General features: G+C 41.6%; 1 protein-coding gene across 1 annotated transcript in view; it reads right to left on the reverse strand.

Moving 5' to 3' along the window:
- Positions 1-2,123: 2,123 nt before the first annotated feature.
- Positions 2,124-27,796, reverse strand: part of ano2b (anoctamin 2b) — a 190,450-nt gene continuing 164,777 nt past the window's right edge. Inside the window, exon 27 of the mRNA XM_020601528.1 lies at positions 2,124-2,252. Coding sequence (XP_020457184.1) covers positions 2,124-2,252 — 129 coding nt within the window. The remainder of the gene's footprint in view (positions 2,253-27,796) is intronic.

A 27,796-nucleotide genomic window follows, 5' to 3' on the forward strand; every position in this document is an offset into this window, starting at 1 on the left:
GGGATATAATGTATAGGCCTGGTGGGTTCAGGGTCTTTCATCTTACATCTGCCTGCGAGCAGTTTGGAGGTGCAAGATACCTGAGCGTGTAATGTTAATTTTACCTGTGATCCTTTGAATAAATCAGCACTGTTTTGAAGTTACTTGGACTATCTCGTCTCTCAGAGTTAGCAATGGTAACAAGAGCCATAGTCCTACAGGAGTGACCAGTGAGCAAGGTATAAGTAGGGAGGAAACTAATCAGGTGCAGCTGGTGATGATCTAGGGAAGTAGGACAGGTGTGTCAGATAGTGTAATTAGGGTAAAGAAGCAAAACTAGAGTGAGGAAAAGGAAGAGAGAAAGGTGCAGCCGGGCAAACCTGACAGACTTATTGTGACGAGTGTTTTCTTTACACCTGGCATTAATATGTAATCTGTAACTGGATATGTGGATAAGCAAAAATGCTTCTTAATGCATGTGAAAAACTGCAGTGTAAGAGTGTGGGTTGGATTGCATTGTGATTGGATTTCATGAAGGTATAACATGATACAGTGCATACACATTCTTAAGTCCACTTATAGAGTGGAAATGTCACCAAACAGCCTATTCCTACTAGACAAAAACGAGCAAAAGCAGCAAATGTTCTCATGCAAAAAGACATGTATAATGAACAATGCTTATTTGTGCTGTTGCTTCTCTAACAGACATACCTGTTTGTCTATATTTATGTGTAGAGAGCCAAAAACAATGTGGGAAGGACCAAGATCAAGCTGATAAGAGTGTTTATTGATACCAGATACAAATACAAAGATTCATGGATCAAATGTCATTATCTAGCTACAGATCACATGTTTATACCAGGTGTAAATGGGGCCTGTGTGTTATTATGCTACTCAATATATTGCAGTGTGAGTAGATGTTTTTCAGGCACTTGGAACTAACAACTATATGTAGATTGACATATTATCACTGCCTAATTCATTATAGGAAACACCTGCCTAATGACACATCTAGCAGACATGGACCATTAGTCATCATTTGAAGTCTTGACCTCTTGATAAATGAGAATATTCACTCTCTTTTTTAGCTCTTCACTTGACTCTTGATGCTAACTGTGCTAACTGTCTGTCTGGCATATGGTGCTGGGCAGGGAGTGTAAAATTTTATCATTTATCATTTTGCTAAATGCTACTTGAAAATCTTTGAGAACGGTGAGACGGAACCAAAACAGTAAAGTTAGAGGTCCTAAAATCAAAACTGTTACCTGAAAAATGTTCAAATGCTCCCTATAGCTGAGGAGAATGCAAAGTCCATTGGTAATTCTCCGTGGGTATGTCACTACCAGAGTTAGGAGGGTTCCTTTAAAATTGCATTCATTATATTCAAAAACCTAATCCAAGTATCACATTATTAAAGTAATTTAACTTAATTACTTTTTGTTACTTTTGGTTTTGTTCAAAACCAAATAAAGACATGAGAAAAGACATGGAGATAATGTAATTATCTGAAGTTTGGGAGTGGGACCTGACCAAACTACACTTCTTCCTTTTTCACACTATTTAGATAATCTTTATTGTCATTGTAACACATACAAAGAAAATTTAAAGTGACATCCAGTCAGTACAACAATAAAAACAGAATATATATAATAAAAACATTACCGCTAAAAACAAAATTAACAAACAGACCCCATACACACAGGCATATTATATTTTAGCAGCACTGAGTGTGGTAACTGCTGTTGGGTAAAAACTATTCTTGAATCTAGCAGTCGTTGATTTGATTGCTCTGAACCATCTACCTGATGGCAGCAGTCCAAAGACTGAACATCTTGGGTGTGAAATGTCCTTAATGATGTTCTGGGCTTTTTTGAGGCAGCAGGAACTGTGTAGTTCTTTCAGAGTGAGGAGAGGGCAGCCGACGATCTCCTGGGCCGTATTAATGACCCTCTGCAGTGCTTTCCTGTGAGCCACTGTGCTGCTGCTGTACCATACACATACAGTATACAGTATGTAAGGATGCTCTCAGTGGAGCACCGATAGAAGGACAGCAGCAGTCTCTGGGACATGTTGTTCTTCCTGAGCACCCGTAGGAAGTACAGTCTCTGCTGGGCCTTTTTAAGCAGTTTAGAGGTATTCACGCCCTAGGTCAGATCCTCCTCAATATGAACTCCCAGAAAGTGGAAGGCTGGCACCCTCTCCACACGGTCCCCGCTGATATACAGTGGCAAGATGTTGGTTTTCTTCCTCCTGAAGTTGACAATGACCTTAGTCTTTGAGGTATTAAGGAGCAGATTGTTCTCTCTGCACCACACTATCAGCCTCTCCACCTCATCCCTGTATGTAGTCTCAATTAGGTACATCTAATTATAATGTTCAATTTTTGTGTAGAAAGGTGCTGATAACTGTATGATCCTTTGGAGGGTGTAGGCTTTGCTGCTGTCGAACTGTATTGCACTTCTGTTTTGTCCATCTTATTTATATCAGTGAGGCCAGGTTAAATAACAGAAACACTTTTCTGTATAGGCTTATGCAGTCTTGGTGATTATTTTTGAGATTAAGAGTTGGTTGATGTTGGGTGTAATGTGAAGTCAAGGCAAGGTTTTTTTCTTGCTTTATTTTGCAGTTTTCAACAACAAAGCAATTCAGAGTACTTTATATAAAACAAAAGTAATGAAGGGAAGATAGAAATGATACAAAGATACACATGGGTGGAAAATAAGTCAAATTAGAATAAAACCAAGTAAATAAAAATCACTATGTAAACATGTGTGACAAAATTACTAATCTATAATTAAATTTTTGGATATTTGTATAATACATCCACTACTCTTCTTAATATTAATGTTAAATCTGAATTACAGCGACACCTTGGGTTTCCTTGTGCCTGAGAGTGGTGGGGACCTCTTTAAGTGCACAAGCAGCCAAGTATGCTGTACATAAGTATTCAATATCCTTATGGTTCATTCATTCGTCCTTATACTTCCATTCATACTTAGTGAGGACAGGTCCCTGCTAGTGAAATATCAATAAGATGGTCTTTACTTAAGTGTATTCTGTAAAACAACATAACTATGTAGCCTTAGGAAATTTGGGAAACCAAGATTTTTACTGTCAAAAATGTTTTTGGTTTTCATTAAGCAAATTCAGGCAGTAGCCTACAGTAGAGACCTACAACAAAATTGACCACATGACCACAAAGCAAAAAAAAAAATCTGTTGCTTTTACAAGGCTAAAATGCTTCCCTCTGTGGTTAGGAAAAGGTCACATTCAGGTTAGCGGAAACATCTCAATAAGCAAACAGATTTTGACATGAGGTGTAAGGAGGTGTGAGGTGCCGTTTCACTCAAGACCAGAGTGGTGTTGTAATGTGTGCGCATGTGCATGGTAGTCCTATTTATATTGTATGGTGTTAAAATTGCAATCCTGCTAAAAATCCCCATTTTACTAAATGTTTGTAATCTGATTGTCTTTTTTCCTCTTTTAATTTAAATGGAATTTGTTTATCTTTTTTTTTTCTAAATATGTAATGCTGTTCCCTACAGCAGATACTATTGAACACGTCACCATTTTTCTCAGTAAATATATTTCTAAAGGTGCTGTTGGCATGAAATTCTCACCAGATTTTTATAACAACCCAAGTAATCCATACATACAAAGAAAAAACAAATAAGATCAGAAATTCCATCCATCCATCCATTTTCTTCCGCTTATCCGGGACTGGGTCGCGGGGGCAGCAGTCTAAGCAAAGATGCCCAGACTTCCCTCTCTCCAGACACTTCCTCCAGCTCCTCCGGGGGAATGCTGAGGCGTTCCCTCCCTAGGGAGGCGCCCAGGAGGCATCCGAAACAGATGCCCGAGCCACCTCAGCTGGCTCCTCTCGATGTGGAGGAGCAGCGGTTCTACTCTGAGCTCCTCTCGGGTGACCGAGCTCCTCACCCTATCTCTAAGGGTGCGCCTGGCCGCCCTGCGGAGAAAGCTCATTTCGGCCGCCTGTATCCGGGATCTTGCCCTTTCGGTCATGACCCAAAGTTTATGACCATAGCTGAGAGTCGGATCAGAAATTAAGTTGTGTAATAAAATGAAGTGGCAGGCAAAAAAGTATTGGACACATTTACTGAAATTTATTTAATACTTTGTACAAAAACCTTTGTTGGTAATGACAGCTTCAAGAAGCCTCCTGTATGGAAAAACTAATTGCATGCATTGCTCAGGTGTGATTTTGGCCCATTCTTCCACACAGTCTTCAAACCTTTAAGGTTCTGTGGGCCTCTTCTATGAACTCTGATCTTTAGTTCTTTCCATAGATTTTCTATTGGATTCAAGTCAGGTGATTGGCTGGACCAATCTAGCAGCTTCATTTTCTTTCTCTGAAACTAGTTGAGAGTTTCCTTGGCTGTGTGTTTGGGATCATTGTCTTGGTGAAGTGTCCACCCTTGTTTCATCTTCATCATCCTGGTAGATGTCAGCAGATTTTTATCAAGAATGTCTCAGTACATTTGTCCATTCATCCTTCCTTCAATTATATGATGTTTGCCAGTGCCGTATGCTGAAAAACAGCCCCACAACATGATGTTCCCACCCCCAAACTTCACTGTTGGTATGGTGTGTTTGGGGTAAAGTGCAGTGCCATTTGACCTCCAAACATGGTGTGTATGGCATCCAAGAAGTTCAATTTTGGTCTCATCTGACCAGACTATATTCTCTCAGTATTTCACAGGCTTGTCTAAAGGTTGTGCAGCAGACTTTAAACAAGCTTCTAAATGCTTTTTCTTCAGCAATGGAGTCTTGTGTTGTGAGAATGCATACAGGCGGTTGAGTGCATTACTTATTGTCTTCTTTGAAACAATTATACCTGCTAATTCCAGGTCTTTCTGAAGCTCTCCACAAGTTGTCCTTGGTTCTTGGACAACTCTTTTGATAATTCGTTCCACTCCTCTGTCAGATCTCTTGCGAGGAGCACCTGGTCGTGGCCAGTTTATTGTGAAATGATGTTCTTTCCACTTCCGGATTATGCCCCCAACAGTGCTCACTGGAAAATTCAGAAGTTTAGAAATCCTTGTGTAACCAATGCCATCAGTATGTTTTGAAACAATAAGCTTGTGAAGGTCTTGAGAAAGCTATTTGCTTTTACTCATCATGAAACATTTTTATAGGCCATCAGTTGGGACTTAACCAGCTGATATTAATTTCCACTGACAAGGGGCAGGATTGCTTTCTAATTACTGGTAGATTCCAGCTGGTGTCTTGGCTTTCCTTGCCTTTTTTCAAGTGTTCATGTGTGTCATTCCATTTTATTACCAATAACTTAATTTCTGATCTTATTTGTTTTGCTTTCTTTGTATGTGTGGATTACTTGGGTTGTTACCAATATCTGGTAAAAAAAATTCATGTCAGCAGCACCTTTAGAAATATATTTACTGAGAAAAATGGTGACATGTTCAATACTTATTTTACCCGCTGTATATTCCATTACTCCCTAAGCCTGGTCACTGTATGTGACTGTCATTGCACATACTCATCTGACCCACTGTTAATATGAAAATATTGATTAGTGCAGCTTTGAATTATATTTTGGTATTCAATCTTGTAGTGAATAATAAAATTGCAATTAATTTCGCATGCCCCCTCTGTTTCAGGAGAGGCAGCTGCAGTGGCATAGTCATATAACAAAGCTGACCTCCAGACATGAGAAGACCCTACAGCAGAGGTCGGCAACGTCCAGCCTGCGGGCCAATTCTGGCCCACCCTGAAATATTTTTGGCCGCCAGATGAATTTTGAAACGTTATATTTATATAGCATGAGTCCGAGTCACACGAACAATCCTTTTTATGTTATTTTATGACAATTAATTTATATATATTACCCTTAAATTGCAAAATATATTGATATAATATATTGATGGCCCGCCATCTGATGACGTAGGAAAAAATGCCCCGAGGCCATGCCAACTTGCCGACCCCTGGCTTAAAGAATAAAATATGTAGAAGTCTCCAGATACTTAGCATGGGCTGTAAGCGTCTTTTCATGCTTTAGTTCTCAGAAATTGATATTATAAAGAAAATACAGATGTTGATTGAATATTTTACATATACACTCTATATTGATGGACAGAGTAGCAAGTGAGAATTGAATGAAGTTAAGAACTCTGGAAACACATGCAGCAACACACACCCTCTTTTCACAATTTCAAGTTAATGTGATGGATGGAGGACACACACAGATGGACGGAGAATAGTTTGTGTCTTGTCTGTGATCTGTCTATGTGAGTGAGCATGGCTCTGTGTGCACATTTCTTTATGTATGAGTGTGTGTGCATGTGCAGATGTGCATATACAGTATATATTTGTGCATAAGTTCTACTGTATTAGTTATGTGTTTCGGTTGCATGGACATGTATGCGCAAGATATACATTACAACAAGTGTGCATATCAGTGTGTTTGTAGGCACATACAGTGTGTCAGTGCATGGAAGAATGAAGGCTGGTTTTGTGTGGGGGTGGGGGTGGGATGTGACATTTTTCAGAGTGAAACATGAAAGAATTCACATCAAGATCTATAGAACTCTTTCATCCATATACAGTGCTGTGAAAAAGTATTTTCCCCCTTTCTGGTTTTTTATTTGTTTGCATATTTTTCACACTTAAATGTTTCAGATCATCAAACAAATTTAAAAATTAGACAAAGATAACCTAAGTGAACACAAAATGCAGTTTTTAAGTGATGATTTTATTTATTAAGCAGAAAAAAAGCTATCTGAACCTACATGACCCTATGTGAAAAAGTAATTGCATCAGTTAAGGTCAGTGTTCACGACTCAACCATAAGACAGAGACTGGGCAAAAATGACATCCATGGCAAAGTTCCAAGGCGAAAACCACTGCTGACAAAAAAGAACATAAAGGCTCATCTCACTTTTGACAAAAAACATCTTGACAATCCCTAGTGATGTCCAATTGACACCATGACACCTGTATCGAACCACTGATGTAATATGTGCATATGTCACTAGGACAGGGTGTGAATAAATACAAGGGATGGAGAATCAATCATTTTTACTCCTAGCTGCCTACATGGTGATCACACACCAGCAGCAATGATCATACCGACAGCAACTACGCACACACCTACTACGCCAACAAACCCACATGTTGCGCATCATCTTGGGTGGCTTTACGTCGACGCGCGCAGCGAGACCAGTTCAGACCGTCGATACGGTGTCACGACGGTCTGAGCTGGTCACGGGAGTCACTCAGGCCAGCCGTTTCTGCGTCGGCCATCATCAGTCACGTGTCTTTTCGGCAACGATACAAGCTTCGAGGAAGTGCTTCGCGGAAGATCCCTCTCCAAGCTCGAATCAAGTATCGAGGCCTCGATGTCAAATGGCCATCACTAATGATCCCCAAGACTTTTGGGAAAAAACAAAATTAAGGTTTTGGAGTGGCCTAGTCAAAGTCTGGACTTGAATCCGATTGAGATGCTGTGGCGTGACCTTAAAAAGGCAGTTCATACTCGAAAACCCTTCATTGTGGCTGAATTAAAACTATTCTACAAAGAAGGGTTGGCCAAAATTCCTTGATGTGAAAGTCTCATTACCAGTTATCGCAAATACTTAATTGCAGTCGTTGCTGCTGAGGGTGGTACAACCAGTTATTAAGTTTAGGGGGCGATTACTTTTTCACATAGGGCCATATAGGTTCGGATAGCTTTTTTCCCTTATTAAATAAAATCATCACTTATAAACTGCATTTTGTGTTTACTTGGTTTATCTTTGTCTAATATTTAAATTTGTTTGATGATCTCAAACATTTAAGTGTGACAAATATGCAAAAAATAAGAAACCAGGAAGGGGGCAAATACTTTTTCACAGCACTATATGCAGTAAGACAAAGGCAAGTGAAAGAGAGAGAAAGAGGAAAGTGAGATGAGGAGGAACAGGAGTTTCCAGTGTGTCACATGGACAAAAACAAGCAGTAAAAGAAGGAGTGTATGACTTACAATGCAAAGTATGGTACAAGATTGCCCAAAGGCACAGACATACAGGAACATAAACTCTCTCTTGTTGCTTGTTATTCTCATTCCTTCTTCCCACTGGCCCTCTACAATACACTTCTCAGTTTCTATGTTGTACTTTCTAGATTTCTGTTTCAGAACTTTTATTTTGTCTATTTGTTTTTATATTCAATTTGTATTATCTCATTTTAACAATGTTTTATCTTCATTGTTTTAACAGATTTCATTGTGGTTTTAAAGCTTATTGTTTTTTAATACTGTTAAAGTTTTTCTTTGCCTCTGTAAAGCACTTTGAATTGTGCCTGTGTATGAAATGTGCTATATAAATTAAGTTGCCTTGCCTACATAAGAAATGTGGAAAAGTACTGATTATTAGTTTAGCAATACCAATTTTCCACATTTTTAACAAGTCAGAAAAAAATGTTTTCCTCTACATTTCTTCTTATTTTGAGTTCTATGAAGCATTATCTGATACTCACTGCCATACTTACTGTTAAACTGTGACAGTGTCATTTGGCAACGAAGAACAACTTTTTCTGATCACTAACTTATTTTTGTTCTGTTCCTCTAAAAACAAAATCCTGTGTAAAACAAAACAACAACAAAAAAGTATTTAAAAAGGTGACAATGTCAGTTCACTCAGCTGCCATTTCAGAGTTCCTGCTGTCCCTTACAGGTTTGAGAGCTAACAGTACGATAAAGACACAGGGCCCTATCTTGAAGGCCCACAGTGTCTGATCAAGATGTATTGACGCAAGTGGTGTTTGGGTGTGTTCATTTCATTAATTTGACGATGAGGAAAAATGTTCAAGCACCTGTACAAGTAGCAAAAGGGCTGTACTTACCCAGTCAGTGTGTAACCTCACATCCCCTTTAAGAGATGTGAGTTTGAACATTTGGCGGGTTGCAGGCATACTGTTGGATTTGCCAGGTCAGATGTCAGTAAGATTTTTCACTGAGGAGACCAGTCTGACATGTTTGGTTATATAACAGCATGTAAGAGCACAGTCACCTAATTAGCAATTTAATTTATCATTATGGTCATAAGCCAATTCTCTAAATATGATCACTACAATGAATACAATGTCATCTTTATATTTTTTAAGTTTTGCATGTCCTGTACAATGCACAAGCATTATGCATGCACCTAGACAGGCACGCATCACAACACGGTGAAAGCACCCATTAACTGGTAAGGATGAATTGACTGTTCACCACAGTCCTGGTTTTTGCTGGTCTGTGGCATAGTCACTTTGTGTGCCCTCATATTACCAATGCACCAAAAATTTACCTGGACACACCCCATTTTCATCTGGGCACACCTGTCAGCATGAAGTTGACAGACTGCTGCTTGATAAAAAGGCAATGTGATGTGCATGTCATGAAAATAGCAATTGCCCAGATAGGAAATTATTAAACACAGATGCGCTACCTGCACAGCACACAATGCATTTATTGCAAGACAGGGCCCACACTCTTTACTTGTAGAATGTACTTGCTTGTTTGGCTTTTTGCTCTTAATTGGATTATAGTAGCTCATCCACACAGGTATTTTCACTTGGCCGATTAGACCCACTCTGTTTTTATTTGAAAAACAAGGTAATCATTAGTTTCTAAGTGATGATGTGTTGTTGTACATTATATTTAGAGGTGTTACTAATATTCGGACCCTCTTGGCCCCGGGTTTGAATCAGGGTTGCGTCAGGAAGGGCATCCGGCGTAAAAATCAGGGTTGTGTCAGGAAGGGCATCCGGCGTAAAACACGTGCCAAATGTCAACATGCGAATCATCAAGTGTGACGATTCGCTGTGGCGACCCTTAAACAGGAAAAGCCGAAAGTGACTTTCTTTCCTAATATTCTGACCCTCTCATGTATGTAACCGGGAAGGACAAAAATATAGACACCTCTAAATATAATATAGTCCAGTACAACACCACTTTTAACTATGACCTCAATAATAAACATATAATTGAATTTATACATTTATGACAATTTCACCAAAAACTTAAACATTTTGAGCTTCATAAACACAAATGTTAAGGCAGAAGTGTTGCACTGAATTGCATACAATTGTACAGGTGTACCTAATAAAATCGCCCATGAGTGTTCATTCAAGTTTAAGGCAGTCTGAGGCAATATATATTCAAGCCTAATGGAAAAAATGCCACAGTTTGACTGTCTGCGGCTTCAGTAGTATCTCTTGCTTACTGTGCCTGCCCCCACCTGTCAATGGATCACTAGCCTTCTGACAGACAGGAAGCAGCAGGTGAGGCTGGGGAAAACTACATCAGGCACCCAGACTATCAGCTCAGGCACCCCAAAGGAATGTGTGTTCTCCCCATTGCCGTTTTTCCTCTACAAAAATGATTGGAACTCGGAGGACCCCTCTGTTAACTGTTAAACCTCAAAAGTTGCGCAACGGTCATCTACGACCCCCCACCACACACACACACACACACACACACACACACACACACCATACTCTGCACTGTATCAGCAGTACAGTCCTTCAAGTTTGTGGGCTCCACTGTCTCCCAGGACACCTGAAGTGGTCATCCAACATCAGCGCCATCATTAAAAAGGCACAGCAGAGGATGTACTTCCTACACCAGCTCAGGAAGTTCAACCTGCCCCAGGAGCTGCTGATTCATTTCTACAGAGGAATCATCGAGTTTGTTTTCTGCTCCTCCATCACTGTCTGGTTTGGCTCAGCAACCAAACAGGACAGGAACAGACTTCAGCGGACAGTCAGGACTGCAGAAAAGATCATTGGTACAAGCCTGCCCTCCATGGAGGACCTGTACACCTCACGGGTCAAAAGGAGGGCAGAGAAGATTTTTACAGACCCCTCACACCCTGGTCACAAACTGTTTGTACTCCTCACTTCTAGATAGCACTAGTTAGACAGGTTTTATACAGTTACATTAACTGAAAATGTTACACAATCATTTATATTTGTAGTTAAAAAATTTTAACAGAATTGTAGCTAAAATGCATTTGTCAGAGAATACAGTTAAGATTTCTCTGTCCATTCATCTTTGAAAACTTGATTTTCTTGGTCAACTTTTTTTTTTTGCACATTTGGATAGTGGCATCCTCACTGCATTAGCATATCATAATGTACACTGACAGAGGATGCCAAACTTTCACTTTTTCATGCCCGCAGGACAGAACATGCAAGCCTGTTAGCCATTGATTAACTTGCTAATTTTGAAACAGCACCTGTTAGCCAACCCTTGAGCTCTGTCACTTGTTGACATTAAACATCATACTGTTACAAACTATGCCATCTGAAAAGACAAGTGCGGACCCAAAAATGCAGCACTCAAGACTCAGAGCAGGTAACTAGTTTTATTGAGTAACTGACAAGGGAAAATCACCAACCCAGTATGTCACAGGAACAGGAAGGAGTCGACTGGGCAACTGGTGGATATGATGCAGAGAGCAACCTGGGGCTGCAGGTGGGAAGACCCTCACCCTCGAAGGTGTAATGAAGACGAGGAGGAGGTAGATGATGGGCAGAGGAGAGTTCAGGGATGGGTGGATGGGAAACCTAGTGCTGGTGGTCAGTGGGAAACCAGGAATAGATGAGTGGAGCCAGCACTGGAACCGGCAGAGGCGTAGTGGGAAAGGTTCAGCCCTGGGAGGTCGCAGAAGATGCAGTAGGCGGTGTGGAGACCCACACACGAAGCTGGAACGCACTGTATGTAGTTGAGCAGGTTCTTGATTCTGCAGCACTTGGGAGGACTAGGTCAGACGGGAGGAATGTCTCCACCCTGGGGTTCTGGGGAAGTGAGTGGCATGGTGGGGAGTCTCAAGAAACAGGATAACCAGGTAAGAGGCAGGTGAATAGTCCTTCTACAGGTGTGTAGAAAGTACTCACACCAGAGAGCAAGAGGAACAAATGAATAGCTGGTGAGTAGCTTGACTCTCTGGATAGCTCAAGGTGCAGATACACTCACACAGGAACCTGGGGCGAACAGTTAAATTGCTGGTGAATAGCTTAATCAGCAGGTGAGCGTGATGTGTAGTAACTTCACACACTGGCAAGCAGTCTGAAAAGGTAAGAAGCAAGTGAGTAGCTTAATTAGAGGGAGCGCATGAGACATACAGTAAGTCTGCCGCACACCGGAGAGCAGTGTGAACAGGTAAGTAGCAGAAGAGTAGCTTACTCAGCAGTGAAGCTCATGGGAAGGAGGTAGGTCTGCAGCTCAAGCCAGACAGAATATCAAGAAGCAGAATAACATCGGGTAGCAGACACAACAAACTGGTAAGTACTGCAGATTGGTGTCAGCTGTGTTGGGCGTGCCTCACTGCCAAATTCGGGTGCTGGCACATGAGGGGGTGAAGGTGCTAGACACGAATGTGACATATACACTCGCCGGCTGTAAACATTGCCCTGACATTGATGTAAAACAGGGAAGCCATTGTGTTTAGCTTTAATCTTTGGCCAGGATCACCCTAGTCTATATTCTACAAAACTAACAATTTATTGAGATGTATAAAATATTTTTTCAAAGTAGGAAACATACACTTTATTACACTGTATTATTGCATTCCTAATACAAGGTGTGGGCTGGGTCTGGATTGACTTGCCATCGGGTCTGGAACTGAACCAAAGTCTGAATTTTGAGAAGCCCTGCTGTATGTAAATAAACCTGTCTGTGCTCAAGTAGATGAGATTTGCCATTGTTCATTGTGTAAAGTTGCATTTGTGTAACTTCAATAACTACCAATTTTCTTGTTTGCACAAAGAGTACAAGGATATTTGAGCACCTTCCTGGAAGAGTAGAATAAGTAAAAACAAAGGAGCTAAGAGAGACTTGAGACAAATCAGGACAGGCCAGGAATTAGCCACAGGCAGAAAACAGCCACTCACACACACACACACACACACACTTAAACAATATAAATGCACCACGTGACCATGTGAAACAGTTCCATCTAGCATAAATTTATTTGCAGGCAGCTTGAGAAATAACTACTGACTCACAAAAATATTATAACCTGACTTAATGAGTTTACATGTTGAAAGAGTTTTCTGTAATCAGGAACAAACAAGTAAAGTTTATTGTATCTTCCAGTAACCTTATTGGGGGGGGGGGGGGGGGGGGCTCCTTTATATTAACACTAGAACCCCCAAGAGATCATTTTGACCTCTCTTCACTATTAAAATGCATGTAACTTTGTTTGAGTAAAAACCCTATGTCTCCCAGTAAGTGACCTTTCCTAAAAGTGTGTTAAACATCGTCTTATGCGTTTTGGGGATTATGGAATAAAAGAGAGAGGAAAAAAAAGAGTGGTTTTACCTAGAACCGCCAAGAGGTCATTTTGACCTTCATTATTCCTAATGCAAAAATGGTAAATAGACTGCACTTGTATAGCCATATAAATTATATATCCAGTCAGATACACAGCTCAAAACACTTTATAGTAATGCCTCACATTCCCCCATTCTTACACACACACATACTTTTCAAAATTAGCAATAGGCGTTGCTAGGCAACCAAGATACAAAGTAAGTATACAGTGCCTTGCGAAAGTATTCGGCCCCATTGAACTTTACGACCTTTTGCCACATTTCAGGCTTCAAACATAAAGATATAAAACTGTAATTTTTTGTGAAGAATCAACAACAAGTGGGACACAATCATGAAGTGGAACGAAATTTATTGGATATTTCAAACTTTTTTAACAAATAAAAAACTGAAAAATTGGGCGTGCAAAATTATTCAACCCCCTTAAGTTAATACGTTGTAGCGCCACCTTTTGCTGCGATTACAGCTGTAAGTCACTTGGGGTATGTCTCTATCAGTTTTGCACATCGAGAGACTGAAATTTTTGCCCATGCCTCCTTGCAAAACAGCTCGAGCTCAGTGAGGTTGGATGGAGAGCGTTTGTGAACAGCAGTTGTCAGTTCTTTCCACAGATTCTCGATTGGATTCAGGTCTGGACTTTGACTTGGCCATTCTAACACCTGGATATGTTTATTTGTGAACCATTCCATTGTAGATTTTGCTTTATGTTTTGGATCATTGTCTTGTTGGAAGACAAATCTCCATCCCAGTCTCAGGTCTTTTGCAGACTCCATCAGGTTTCCTTCCAGAATGGTCCTGTATTTGGCTCCATCCATCTTCCCATCAATTTTAACCATCTTCCCTGTCCCTGCTGAAGAAAAGCAGGCCCAAAACATGATGGTAACAGCAACACAGCTCATCACCCTGAACACACCATCCCCATTGTCAAACATGGTGGTGGCAGCATCATGTTTTGGGCCTGCTTTTCTTCAGCAGGGACAGGGAAGATGGTTAAAATTGATGGGAAGATGGATGGAGCCAAATACAGGACCATTCTGGAAGGAAACCTGATGGAGTCTGCAGAAGACCTGAGACTGGGATGGAGATTTGTCTTCCAACAAGACAATGATCCAAAACATAAAGCCAAATCTACAATGGAATGGTTCACAAATAAACATATCCAGGTGTTAGAATGGCCAAGTCAAAGTCCAGACCTGAATCCAATCGAGAATCTGTGGAAAGAACTGAAAACTGCTGTTCACAAATGCTCTCCATCCAACCTCACTGAGCTCGAGCTGTTTTGCAAGGAGGAATGGGTAAATGACATGTAATGATTACTACTGTGTGCGTTTGAGTGTATATAGGCCAAGACATCCAGGTTCAAACACTTTCAACCTTGAACATTGAACCTCAAAAACACACCAATATAGACTCACTTAATATGCAGATCAAACTGATAGTGAAAATAATCTTTAGTTGCAGCCCTAACTTTAACAGCCATTGTGTTCTGCTTCTGTGCATAGCACATAAATGTAGTTAACTTGGTCATACCAATAGTTTTTATTAAAATTACTTTTAAGTTTCTATGTTACAGGGCCTGTGCATCAGTTGTGACTGATGCAACGAGAGCAGATTTAAGTTTCTACACCTATACTATGTCAAATGCCTGCCAAAGCAAAGGGAGGTCTGTATACTGTAGCCCATTCTCGAAGTTTATTAATTTTTTCCCCCTTTTTCTGGCTTCGCCACTGTATCCCAGTAGCAGAGCCAGAAATCATAGTGTGAGTGGGCCTATTGGTCACATGTTGATTGCTTGTATTTCACTGGATGAGCAGCTTTTTTTTTCTCCCTTAACTTGTGATTGGGTGGGTGGCTTAGGCCCACCCACAGCACTGCATCTGCTGTATCCTGCTCAGTCCCTAATAGAGCTGAAATTGTCATGTTCCATGCCTACATCCTGCTGGTGGGTTTCATTTTGTCAGAACTTTCCTCATTTTTACCTTCTCACTTTCCAGCTTTGTTTCAGTTAATCAGTGGCTGATTAAGATCACCTGTGCCTTGTTTGTTTCCCTATATAACCAGTCTCCACTTTCTTCTTAATGCTGGATTGTTAGGGCTATACCATGCCCCTGAGCCGTCACCTGTTACTAGATCTGCATTTTATCTGCCTAAATATCTCCTCGCTGAACTGTAGAACAGCCTAGCCAACCTTGCTCCAGAGACCTGTTTGCTGGTTTCTAGACCTGTTTCACTGTATTGATTCCCCATCTGCTCTGTCTGTACTTTGTCCTAAGTCACCTGAGAACTTGAACCGTCTATTTTTTTAGTCCACTGAGAGCTGTCAGTCTTCTTTTGGAGGACTGTTTTTTTTTTCTTCATGTGCTGAGACTGAGCTCAGTCCACCTTTTGTTGCAATTTATTATGACTGCCTTTTTGTTGCTGGTGCACATTTTGTTTGTATTATTCCCTTTCTTTCTTTATTACGAGGAACATTTTTGCTGTCCTGGCTAGCCTCAATGTTTGCACTCTTTTAGTTTTACCTTTTTCTTTTATGGAACCGTTAAATCTACTAAATAGCTTTTGCCCGTTTTTACCCATCTCGGCTGTGCTCCAAGAAGCTAATAAAGGTTGCCATTTTGTGGCTATCTCGCCACCTGCTTGCCTGCCGCATGGAGTAAAGAGTGTCATTTGTCACTATAGTATACGTATGCCTGTTTGTTCACATGCTATGGTGTATGCCTTTCAGTTCTGCCTTCATAAGCAGCCTCACCTGCATGGTGTTCTCCCTCAACCAATAGAAACAGATGATGGGAGTTTACAGGCCATGGAAACTGGATGAACCAGCAGCCAGACAGAGGGAAGGGAGGAGGATATATAAGCAGAAGTCCAGGGGATAATGGGCAACAGGTGGAAACAATGAATAGTGATTGTGAACTGGGGTAAAACTGGGGCAGGTGAGGTGACACAAGACAGGAAACTAACCAAAACAAGCACAAAACAGGAAGCAAGACCACAAACCATAACAGCAAGACTGGTGAGAGACCTCACTGACCCAAATTAACCCAGTGGATCTGTAGCCTAACCCTGCATCTCCCAGTTTTCCATCAGCACTTTTGTAACTCATGTAATCTGTCTTACCTCTGTCCATATTAACATTCCTGCATTAAAACATTCAAAATACTGTTCTGTTCCAGAGTGCTGCATTTTGGATCCTCAACCCTATTCTCTGACAGGAATATAGTCACCACAGTCACCACCGCAAACAACTATAAAACTATTCACTATTCATGGTTCAACAAGGCCAGCTAGAAGCAGCTTATGTTCTGACTATATCTCATGCTAAAGCTAAGACGCTGGAAACCCAAATATTTACATGCTTGAGAGCAGGGTTTGTCAAATGACCAAACTATGGGCTTTAATATAGATTGATCAGCAAGCTTTCAGCATTCTCATTCTCAAAAAAAACAATGGTCAGTGGAAAACAAAATCATCAATCCATGAGGGCTGTATTCAAAATTACGCTGAAAATCTAAGTTGAAAAATTGAAATTATAGGTTCTTCCAAGTTATGTGAATTTCATCATGGCGACTCATGATGTGACTCAGAAGTGTGTATGGCCCCCTTGTGGCTGCATGCACTCCTAACAATGTTTGCACATGCTCCTGATGAGTCTGCATATGGTATCCTGGGGTATCTTCTTCCAGAGCTGGATCAGGGTGTGAGTGAGCTCCTGGACAGTTTGTGGTGGTACTTGGTGTAGTGCCCATAAGTCCAAAACAAACATTTTGGAGAGATGTTTTATTCTGAGGAACTCAAAATATTAATAAATAACAGACAAACTCTGATTCCAGCCACTGAGGGGCAGAATGACTATTCCCCCCCATTAACCCTGCATAGACCAGGCTTTGCTTTGTGTTTCAAAGACAATTTATGTGTAGGCCCTCAACACACCACCCTCTGCAAACAAACCAGATGTGGACATCAAAAGGCCTAGGCTAATCTCCATGACTGCAAGGGACAAACTCCTCCTGTCCTCATGACTTTTACTACACTAGAATATGCATCTTGGACTTTGCACTTTGACCTTAGACAGTAAGTTTGAGCTAGTTAAAATAAACCCAAGACAGGTGGTCCTCTTATCTGATCTCTTTTTTGGGGAACACAGACTCTAGGACCATCTCACCCTTATCTAACTTCCCTATCTCAACAGGGCCACATTGGAATGTAAGGAGACCACCATAAAACTTGGCTTAATATTCGGCTTTTTGACAATGGAAACGTTCTTAGATTTGATAATGTAAAAATGTGTTACCCAAAGGTTGGATAAAATGTCTACAAGAAAGTCAGAAATATTTGAGTCAAGCTTAAAAATAATTTCTGAACTTGTTTACATGAAAATGTTTCCATGAGGTTCAGTATAAATTTGTCTATTGCCTCTAAGATGTCAGAAACTCAACCATCACACAAGATTACTTTCAGGTTAACCTCAACATTATAACTTAAGAGTATTGCTCCAAACACTAGTTTAGAAAATGTAAGTGTTTCTGATTTTTCCATTTAATGATTGTGCACTTAACAAATGCTTGCCTATGTTATATTTCATATAGCCTTGCCCTCTAAAAGCTGTCACTATTGGGTTTACCCCTCATGCATACGCAGTCCTGAAGAGATTTCTTTAGCGCCCTGCACCCTGCACTGGGCTGTCCCAAACAGATTTTTTTTTCTAAAGAGCGATTCCTAACAATGGCTAAAGAGCAAAGATCAAACGCCGGACTCCAGCACTGCACCACCATCACCGTGTACCTATGCTGCAATACAGGCTTCATCATGCCCAGCAACCCCCACCCCCACTGTGAGGCTGCCTCGACACAGAGCACCCTGAGCTGGCAATCTCCCCCATGCCGCTTGCCCCTTCTGTGCTTGCTTGTCCGCGGCAGAAAAGCAGCACAGGACTGAGGCATTTGGAGCTGTCACTCTGGTACAGCTGCTGGTGGGCAAGCCATGGTAGCTGCTGTGGCACGGGGATGCACTGTGCTCACACACCCACTGGTGAACGCTTTCTGAGGGGAGTGGGCAAACAGCGACCTGCAATGCGTTCTGCGACACCGCAGTGGGATCTGCCTCTGGTTTTACGTGAGCTCGGGGGATACCCCTTCAAGCTCATAGCACAGACCTCTCAAACACCTTTCACTGAAAACAGCACTCCTCTTAGCCTTGACATTGGCTAAGCGAGTGGGCGATCTGTGCGCACTCTTGGTCTCACCTGCATGTCTCTCTATCCGTGAAAATGACAGCTCAGCCATTTTGAGACCAAATCCTGCATACGCGCCATAAATAATAACATCGTCTTTTCAATCCAGTCATTCCCCTGGATGTTTTCTTTCTTCCATCACACGAAGTTGAGATGGAAAGAGTTTTCCATATCCTCTGTTCAGTGCGCACACTGTCCCATTATGTGGCCCGCATGGCAGTTGTCAGACAAAAACAGTAGTTGTTTATGCATTACAGAGAGAACTCTCTTGGGAAGCCCCTGACAAAACAGCAGCTTTCTTACTGGTTATGTGAAGCCATCATTCAGGCATATGTGTCAGTGTCCTCCACCTGACACCAGAGCCCACTCCACTAGAGCTATTTCATCCTCTACAGCTCTCTTCAGGGGGATAGCTGTGGAGGACATTTGCACACCAGTCTTCTGGGCTTTCCCATGCTCTTTCACTCATTGCTACCTTTGAGATGCATCCAAGGTTTCACTGGGTCACTCTGAGTGTTGTGCGCTGTCAGTAGGCTCCCCCCAGTGTGGAACGTGAACGTGCACCTACCAGTGATACTGCATGTGTGTTGCTTGTTTGGGCTGTCAGCTAATGTACTCTTGCTTGACTGTGCTGTCAACACAAGCTGTTGATGTGTGTGTCTTTTCTCCACGCACACATTCTCCATGTGTACCATTTCATTGTAGTTTTAATATCGATCATTTCCCCTTTGTAAATATTGCAAATAAATGTATCTAGCTTAGAACTGGCTATTTCTCATGTCATCTCTGGTCTTTTATTTCCAGTAACTAGGTCAACGAACTGCAGAATTCCTTTCGAGAATCTTTCGAGTGTAGTTAACTATAAAAGACTTGGTGCCTTAGTCTAACAGGGCATTAAAATACTGAATTAATATTCATAAAGTCTAGTAATTTGCCCTACATTGGTGGTGTCTGATGCACCAATAGATAATATCCCATAGATGTTCAGGTGAATTTAGGTCAGGGGAACATAAGAGCCAGCCAATGGCATCAATGCCTGTCATCCAACTGCCTACACACTATGGCCAAATGAGGCTGGGCAATGTCCTGCACCACGTCTGTAATGTCTGGCAGTTGCTCTGAGGATCTCATCCCAGTACCTCACAGCATCAGTAGCCTGCTGGGGGTAAATTTGTAGGCCTCTTTCAGTGTTGTTCCTGTTCCTCCTTATATGAAGGAGCAGATATCAGTCCTGCTGCTGGGTTGTTGCCTTTCTATGGCCCTGTCCAGCTCTTCTGGTTTAACAGCTAGTCTCCTGGTATCTCCTCCATGCTCTTGACTGGAAGACACAGCAAACCTTCTTGCGACTGCACGTATAGATGTGCCATCTTGGAATAGCTGGACCACCTGTGCAACCTGATTGGGCTGCAGGCACTGCCTCATGCACCAGTAGTGACAAGGGCACTAGCAAAAAACAAAACATGAGAAGAATCAGTCAGGAACATCTGTCTGTGGCCACCACATAAAACATCATTCCTTTTTAGGGTTTGTTTTGTTTTTGCTTTTCCATAGCACCTGTCACTTTCATTTGCACCAAAGTAGGTGAAACTGATTCACAATCATTTGCACTTTCCAAATGGTCAGCTTGATATCCCTGAGGTTTAACTTAATTGGTGTTTTACTGAGATGATCAAGTGTTCCCTTAATTTTTGAGCAGTTTAGTTATTTTTAAGTAGTGGATAAATCATTCAAATATTTAGCTAAAAGTAATGGATAAATAGTATAATGTCTTTCACTGGTAGTATGAATGCAAACTTGACCATAGTGGCAGTTGAATTATATTAGAAATAGTGTTAATATCAATTTTTATATAATAGAATGTTAAATATTAAGTTTAAAATGTATTTCAATTCAATTCCAATTTTATTTGTATAGTGCCAAATCACAACAAAAGTCATCGAAAAGTCAACAAATCCCCCTTCAATCAAGCACTGGACAGCGGGGAGGAAAAACTCCCTTTAATGGAAGAAACCTCTGACAGACTCTGGCTCTTGGTGGGCGGCCTTCTGCCTTGACCGGTTGGGGTGTGTGGATAGAGGAGAGAATAAAAGGGGGGGGAAAGCAAGAAGACACAACAAAGACAACAACAAACAATCAAGCACTGGGCAGGTTGATGTGGCCAGTGACTGCTCATCAGAAACGTAGAGCTCCAGAGCCAAGGCTACTTACAGAAAGGTACAGGGCGAGAGAGGGGAGACACACAGTTAGTGACACGTAATGATTTAATGGTGGCATATAAATGCATGGAGAGAGAGGAGAGAAGAGAAACTCGGAGCATCATGGGGCCCCCCAGCAGCCTAGGCCTATAGTAGCATAACTAAGGGAAGGCTCAAGGTCACCTGAGCCTTCCCTTCCCTTGAACTCCAAGGTCAAGGTACATCAGCGTCAGATCACACCATCTCTTGCTGTTTGAGCCACAGTGGACTTCATGGAAGACGACAGAGGAGGACTCCACTGTTGAAAGCAAATCATAAAAAAGCGAGGCTGGAATTTGCCAAAGTGCATATTTTTCAGCCACAAAGCTTCTGGGAGAATGTCCTTTGGACAAATGAGACAAAACTGGAACTTTTTGGCAAGTCACATCAGCTCTATGTTCACAGACACAAAAATTAAGCATACAAAGAAAAGAACACTGTACCTACTGTGAAACAAGAAGGAGACTCGGTTATGCTCTGGGGCTGCTTTGCTGCATCTGGCACAGGGTGTTTTGAATCCGTGCAGGGTATAATGAAATCTCAAGACTATCAAGTGGAGTGAAATGTGCTGCCCAGTGTCGTAGGTCATGGGTCCTGCAACAGAATAATGACCCCAAAAATACAGCTAAAAACACCCAAGAATGGCTAAGAACAAAACATTGGACTATTCTGAAGTGGTCTTCTGTGACCCCTGATCTAAATCCTATTGAACATCTATTGAAAGAGCTGAAACATGCAGCCTAAGATGAGAAGGCACCCTTCAAACCTGAGATAGCTGGAGCAGTTTGCTCATGAGGAGTGGGCCAAAATACCTGTCAACAGGTGCAGAAGTTTCATTGAGAGTTACAAAAATCACTCAATTGCAGTGATTGCCTCAAAATGTTGTGCTACAAAATATTAAGTTAAGGGTCCCTTCATTTTTGTCCAAGCCAGTTTCATTAGTTTGTTTTTTAAAATACTTCTGTTGAGACACAATTCAAAAGCAATGTCTGATTTTCATTAGTTAATTTTCAGTAAATTTTTATTTATTGTTAATTTTGTCAGTTTCACATTATTTCAGTGACCATTGTGAGTTTCGCTTTCTTTAACAGAAGGGTACCAACAATTTTGTCCATGTGTATATCAGACAAAGGAAACCACAAATTCTGACACATCTGTGGAGCCTTTCTTAAACCAATAATCTAAATCATGACAATATATTCATGTGTCAGGGTTCCCTTCCAGAAATTAAAACCCAAGTGCACAACTCACAAGGTACTGAAAAGGGGTTAAGAGTTTTATTAAAGGAATACAGGTGGGGGACAGAGCTGCACCACAGTTGGAAACAGGGAAGATGACTGGTGTGCAGGAGAGACTAGAGGGCTGCCTCTGGATTGTCAGGAGAGGATATAATCACTTTATTTTGGCCAAGTACAGTATGTTACATGCACAAGGTACAGAACCAAGGCAGCCATCTGCTGCGTCAATTCACACTGAGGGCTCTAACCATCTTGGGGTTCAGTGTCTTGCCCAAAGACACTTCAACATGTGGACTGCAGGCACCGTGATTCAAGCCTCCAATCCTCCGGTTGGGAGATGAGCGCTCTAGTCACTGAACCACAGTCGCCCCAGGTCAGGTCGATGGGCCACTGGTCCTGTCAGACAGCCTCCCATTCAGGTGTTGACTACAGTCAGCCCTACTAAGTTTTAGAGAAGATAGGGTTGATACAGAGATATCAGCAAGCCAAGTATGCACAGGATATTCTTTATAGGAAAATAGTACACCGGTCAGACACTACAGATAATCATCCAGAGAGCTGAGAACACAACATAAAAGGACTGATAATCAAGGCAACTGGAAACAGGTAGGAAATCTCCTCTCACAACTGAAAAGTATGCACAAGGCACCAAAAACATTAGCAAAAGTCCTCTTCAGCTGAAGAAAAAAACAAAACAAAAAAAACAACAGAAAATGCACTGAACTCGGTGAATACAAAAACAGTGGAGAAGACGGCAATGGCATAGGCAAATGGCATACAGATACAATAGTCAAAAACAGTTCAGAGATAACCAGGCCAATCAGAGGGCTTACAGGGCAGGCTAGGGCTAGACAGTTGGCAGGTCCAACAGAAAAAATAGGTTCGTGAAGCAGAATAGTTTTTACAGAGGTCCTGCAGCATCTTTTATGCCCTCTATAAGCATCCCCTGATCAAAACATGCTCTACCCCACCTTTCTTTCTTTGACCTACAGCACAATAGGCACCATTATATTTGAACCTAGAGAGGTCAACCTTGCTCACCCCTTCAGAACCTATAAACATGCAAGTGACATAACAGCTGCAGGTCACATGATGATTGACACTAATAATGAGCAAACCATATCTTCTTTCATTCTGGGGTCTGAAATCTGTGGCTAGTGCCACTAGGCTATAACACAGAGAGAGAGAGAAAATAAAGGGCCGTTAATTTAAGTTTTAGAGTTTACTGTTTTTAAGATGTCATCCTGTGACAGGTTAATGTGTCTATGTATCACCTTTTGATGAGTTGGACATACGGTATTTGTATGACAGAGTGATATGTCGCCTGTTACATTTTGTTGCCTTAATAGAGTTTTTGACATGTATATGATGTTTGGTAGTATCATTAATCAGAGACGTAATTAATCTAGCCACAGGGGTTTCAAGCCAGTGACTTCTGCGCCAGTCCAAAGCCCAGATAAATAGAGAGGGTTGTGTCAAGGGCATCTGACGTAGAATGTGTCAAATTTAAACATGCAAATCATCAGTGTGAATTCCATACTGGATCGGTTGAGGCCCAGATTAATAACAATCGCCACCGGTGCTGTTGACCTACAGGGTGCTGGCAGACATTGGACTACTGTTGGTTGAAGAAGTCAAAGAAGGAGAGGAGGCAGAAGGGTTCGTAGACAGAGAGAGAAGAGGAAAGGCAGGAGTATAACTCTGAGAATAGGGACTCTTAATGTTGGGACAATGACAGGGAAAGGTAGAGAGCTAGCAGACATGATGTAGAGAAGGAAGGTAGATATACTGTGTCTGCAGGAGACCAGGTGGAAGGGTAGCGAAGTGCGTAGGATTGGAGGGGGATACAAACTGTTTTATTATGGTGTGGACAGGAAGAGAAATGGGGTAGGAGTGATCCTGAAGGAGGAGCTCGTGAGGAATGTTTTAGAGGTGAGGAGAGTGTCAGACAGGGTGATCAGTTTGAAGCTGGAAATTGAAGGGGTAATGTTGAATGTAGTCAGTGGTTATGCTCCACAAGTAGGGTGTGAGTTAGAAGAGAAGGAGAGATTCTGGAGTGAGTTAGATGAGGTGATGGAGAGTATTCTCAGAGGGGAGAGAGTGGTGATTGGGGCAGACTTCAATGGGCACATTGGTGAGGGGAACAAAGGTGATGAGGAGGTGATGGGCAGGTTTGGTGTTAAGGGAAGGAACCTAGAAGGACAGATGGTGGTGGACTTTGCTAAGAGGATGGAAATGGCTGTAGTTAACACCTATTTCCAGAAGAGGGAGGAACATAGAGTTACATATAAGAGTGGAGGTAGGAGTACACAGGTAGACTACATTCTATGTAGACAAGGCAATCTGAGAGAGATTAGTGACTGCAAAGTGGTGGTAGGAGAAAGTGTAGCCAGACAGCATCCGATGGTGGTGTGTAGGATGACTCTGGTGGTCAGGAAGAAGAGGAGAGGAAAGACAGAAAAGACCAAGTGGTGGAAGTTGAAAAAGGAAGAATGTTGAAAGGGAATTCAGGCAGAAGTTGAGACAGGCTTTGGATGGTCAGGAAGAACTTCCAGATGAATAGGAAACTACAGCAGAAGTGATCAGGGAGACAGGTAGGAAGGTGCTAGGTGTGTCATCTGGAAGGAGGAAAGAAGATAAGGAAACGGTGGTGGAACAAAGAAGTATAGGACAGCATTCAGAGGAAGAGGCTAGCTAAAAGGAAATGGGAGATAGAAAGGACTGAAGAAAGTAGACAAGATTACAAGGAACTGCAGTGTAGAGTAAAGATAGAGGTGGCAAAGGCCAAACAGAAAGAATATGATGAGTTGTATGCCAGGTTAGACATGAGGGAAGGTGAGAAGGACTTGTACAGATTAGCGAGACAGAGAGCTAGAGATGGGAAGGATGTGCAATTTTGTAGTGGATAATAAAATTGCCATTAATTTTGCATACCCCTTCCGTTTCCTAAGAGACAGCTGCAGTGGCATAGTCATATAGCAGAGCTGACCTCCAGACATGAGAAGACCCTACGAGATAGACTGGCACGACTCAGGGTAAGGATTACACACCACAATCTGAACTTTATCTGATGACCAACAGTTGATGTCAAGTATACATCTGACAAACAACTGCTGTTTGACATGTTTCACATAAAAACTAAGCTAAAATTCACTTTAGCAGTCAGAGATTCACCACAGTGTGACGGCTTCAGCCACCAAAAGGCTTCTACAGTGCCAGTGTTTCAAAGCTCCTGCACAATAGAAAAAACTTTTTAAAGACCCACGATGAGCTATTTACTAAACACTGAGAGTTCTTGGATATGATCAATTCACAGAACAGTCACAGCTTAATCAGGCATCTGTCATTAAGTCTTCAAATGAAGGGATGCTTTGGTAAAGTTAATAGTTCAAAGCTGTCATGACACAGTTCATTCTTATTTTGTGTGGTTGTTGTGGCAAGTGTCAGCAAACCTGTAAAAACTGGTCCCAGAGAGAACCAAAAAGCACAAGAAACACAGGCCATAACAGCAGATCTGGCCTTTGATGATCTGGCATCAGAAATAACCTTACAAGAAGGGCTGCAGGAGACTATTGAACAAATTGTCTCTTTTCAGTTAGAATTCCCACAAGAACAGCAAGAATGTTTACAAGAAATAGCAAGAGGAGCTGGAGAGAGAGAAAAAATATTAAATTACTATGGCAGAATGCATAAAGTAGATAAGTTAAGATAATCATAAGATCAGAATCAGTTTATTGGCCAGGTGTCCTGGATACACGAGGAATTTGACTCAGGTACATCGGCTCTCAAGGTGCAAACAGTAGACCAGCATAAGGCTGTGTAATATAACAAAAATAAGATGATTTGTGTGTGTGTTTTGTTTGAAATAATCATTAGTGAATGTGTAAGAATAAAATGAGAAAGGATGGTATTGAAAAAGGTACATTTAAAAGTCTAAAGTACATTCAGAATCTAAATCAAAGAGTGAAAATGCTGAATCATGGAGAAAAGGGAAGTAAGATACACATCCATATAAAAGAGGAAGTGTGTGTGTCACAGAGAGAAGAGACACACATTAAAGGTAGAGAGGGTGTCTGCCTCCCGAACTGAGACTGGGAGTTGGTTCCATAGGAGAGGAGCTTGATAGCTAAAGGCTCTGCCTCCCATTCTACTTCTGTGGACTCTAGGAACCACAAGTAAACCTGCACTCTGAGAGCGAAGTGCTCTGTTAGGATGATAAGGCTCTACGAGGTCTTTAAGATACGATGGAGCCTTGTCATTAAGGGCTTTGTATGTTAGGAGAAGGATTTTAAATTCTATTCTGAATTTTACAGGGAGCCAGTGGAGAGAAGCTAATATGGGAGAGATATGATCTCTCTTGCTAGTTCCTGTCAGTACTCTGGCTGCAGCATTTTGGATTAACTGGAGGCTTTTTAGAGATCTGTTGGGGCATCCTGATAGTAAAGAGTTACAGTAGTCCAGCCTGGAAGTAACAAATGCATGGACCAGTTTTTCAGCATCACTTTGAGACAGGATGCTCCTGTCACCTGGTATAACCTTGTTCTGTGCTGAACATAACAGTTTAGACTAGCAACAGACTGCATATAAAACCGAACTGAAGACAGTCAGTTTCAGAGATGAACATCAGGCTGTGCAAATGTACACAGTACAAGTGTTGGGCCATCTGCTGAGTATTGGTTGTTTGCTTACGTGACAAAAGTTTTCAGGCCCAAGCACAATGACTTCAGTTTTGTCAGACTTAAGACGTAAGAAGTTACAGGTCATTCAGGCCTTTATGTCTTAAAGACATGCTTGAAGTTTGACCAGCTGGTCTGATTCATTTGGTTTCATAGACAAATATAACTGAGTATCATCTGCATAACAATGGAAATTTATGCTGTGTTTCCTGATAATATTGCCTAAAGGGAGCATGTACAAAGTGAAGAGAACTGGACCTAACACAGAGCAAGATGCTGTGATCAATGGTGTCAAAAGCAGCACTGAGATCTAAGAGGACAAGTATGGAGACAAGTCCTTTATCTGAGGCTAGGAGAAGATCACTGGTGACTTTCACCAATGCAGTTTCTGTACTATGATGGACTCTAAAGATTGACTGAAAATCCTCAAACAAATCATTCTTGTGCAAGTGGTCACATAACTGCTTACCAACAGTTTTTTCCAGAATTTTAGAAATAAACGGGAGATTGGATATTGGTCTATAATTAGCTAGGACACCTGGGTCAGGAGTAGGCTTTTTGAGTAGAGGTTTAATTACTGCAACCTTAAAAGCCTGTGGAACATAACCTGTTAATAGAGAAAGGTTATTCAGATCTAGTATGGATGTGTTGATTAGGGGAAAGATGTCTTTGAGCAGCCCGGTCGGGATGGGGTCCAGGGGACATGTTGATGATTTAGATGAAGCAATTGTTGAGGTCAACTCAAAGAGATCTATGGGAGAGAATTAGTCCAAGTATAAATGAGGTCTCACAGATGTTTATAAAGCCATTGTAGTAGATGGCACATCCATGAAAGGTGTGGGAATGGTCACATGACACAAATGCAGTTTTTTCGGTAGCTCTCTAGAAGTACTGGCCACACTGCGTCACTGTCCTGTCCGTGGCTGGCACCCCTGCCCCCTCACATGCCAGCAACCAAACTTGGCGATGAAGCACGCCCAGCACAGCTGACACTAATCTTCCTGGCAGTACATAAGCCAGGCGCTGGAATGGCTTTGTTGCCAATATGTTGTGTTTGCTACCAGATGCTATCCTGGCTAAACTTTTTCCTGATCACCTTGTCTCCT

The sequence above is a fragment of the Monopterus albus genome, unplaced genomic scaffold, assembly GCF_001952655.1.
Source record: "Monopterus albus unplaced genomic scaffold, M_albus_1.0 scaffold51.1, whole genome shotgun sequence".
Lineage (NCBI taxonomy): Eukaryota > Metazoa > Chordata > Actinopteri > Synbranchiformes > Synbranchidae > Monopterus > Monopterus albus.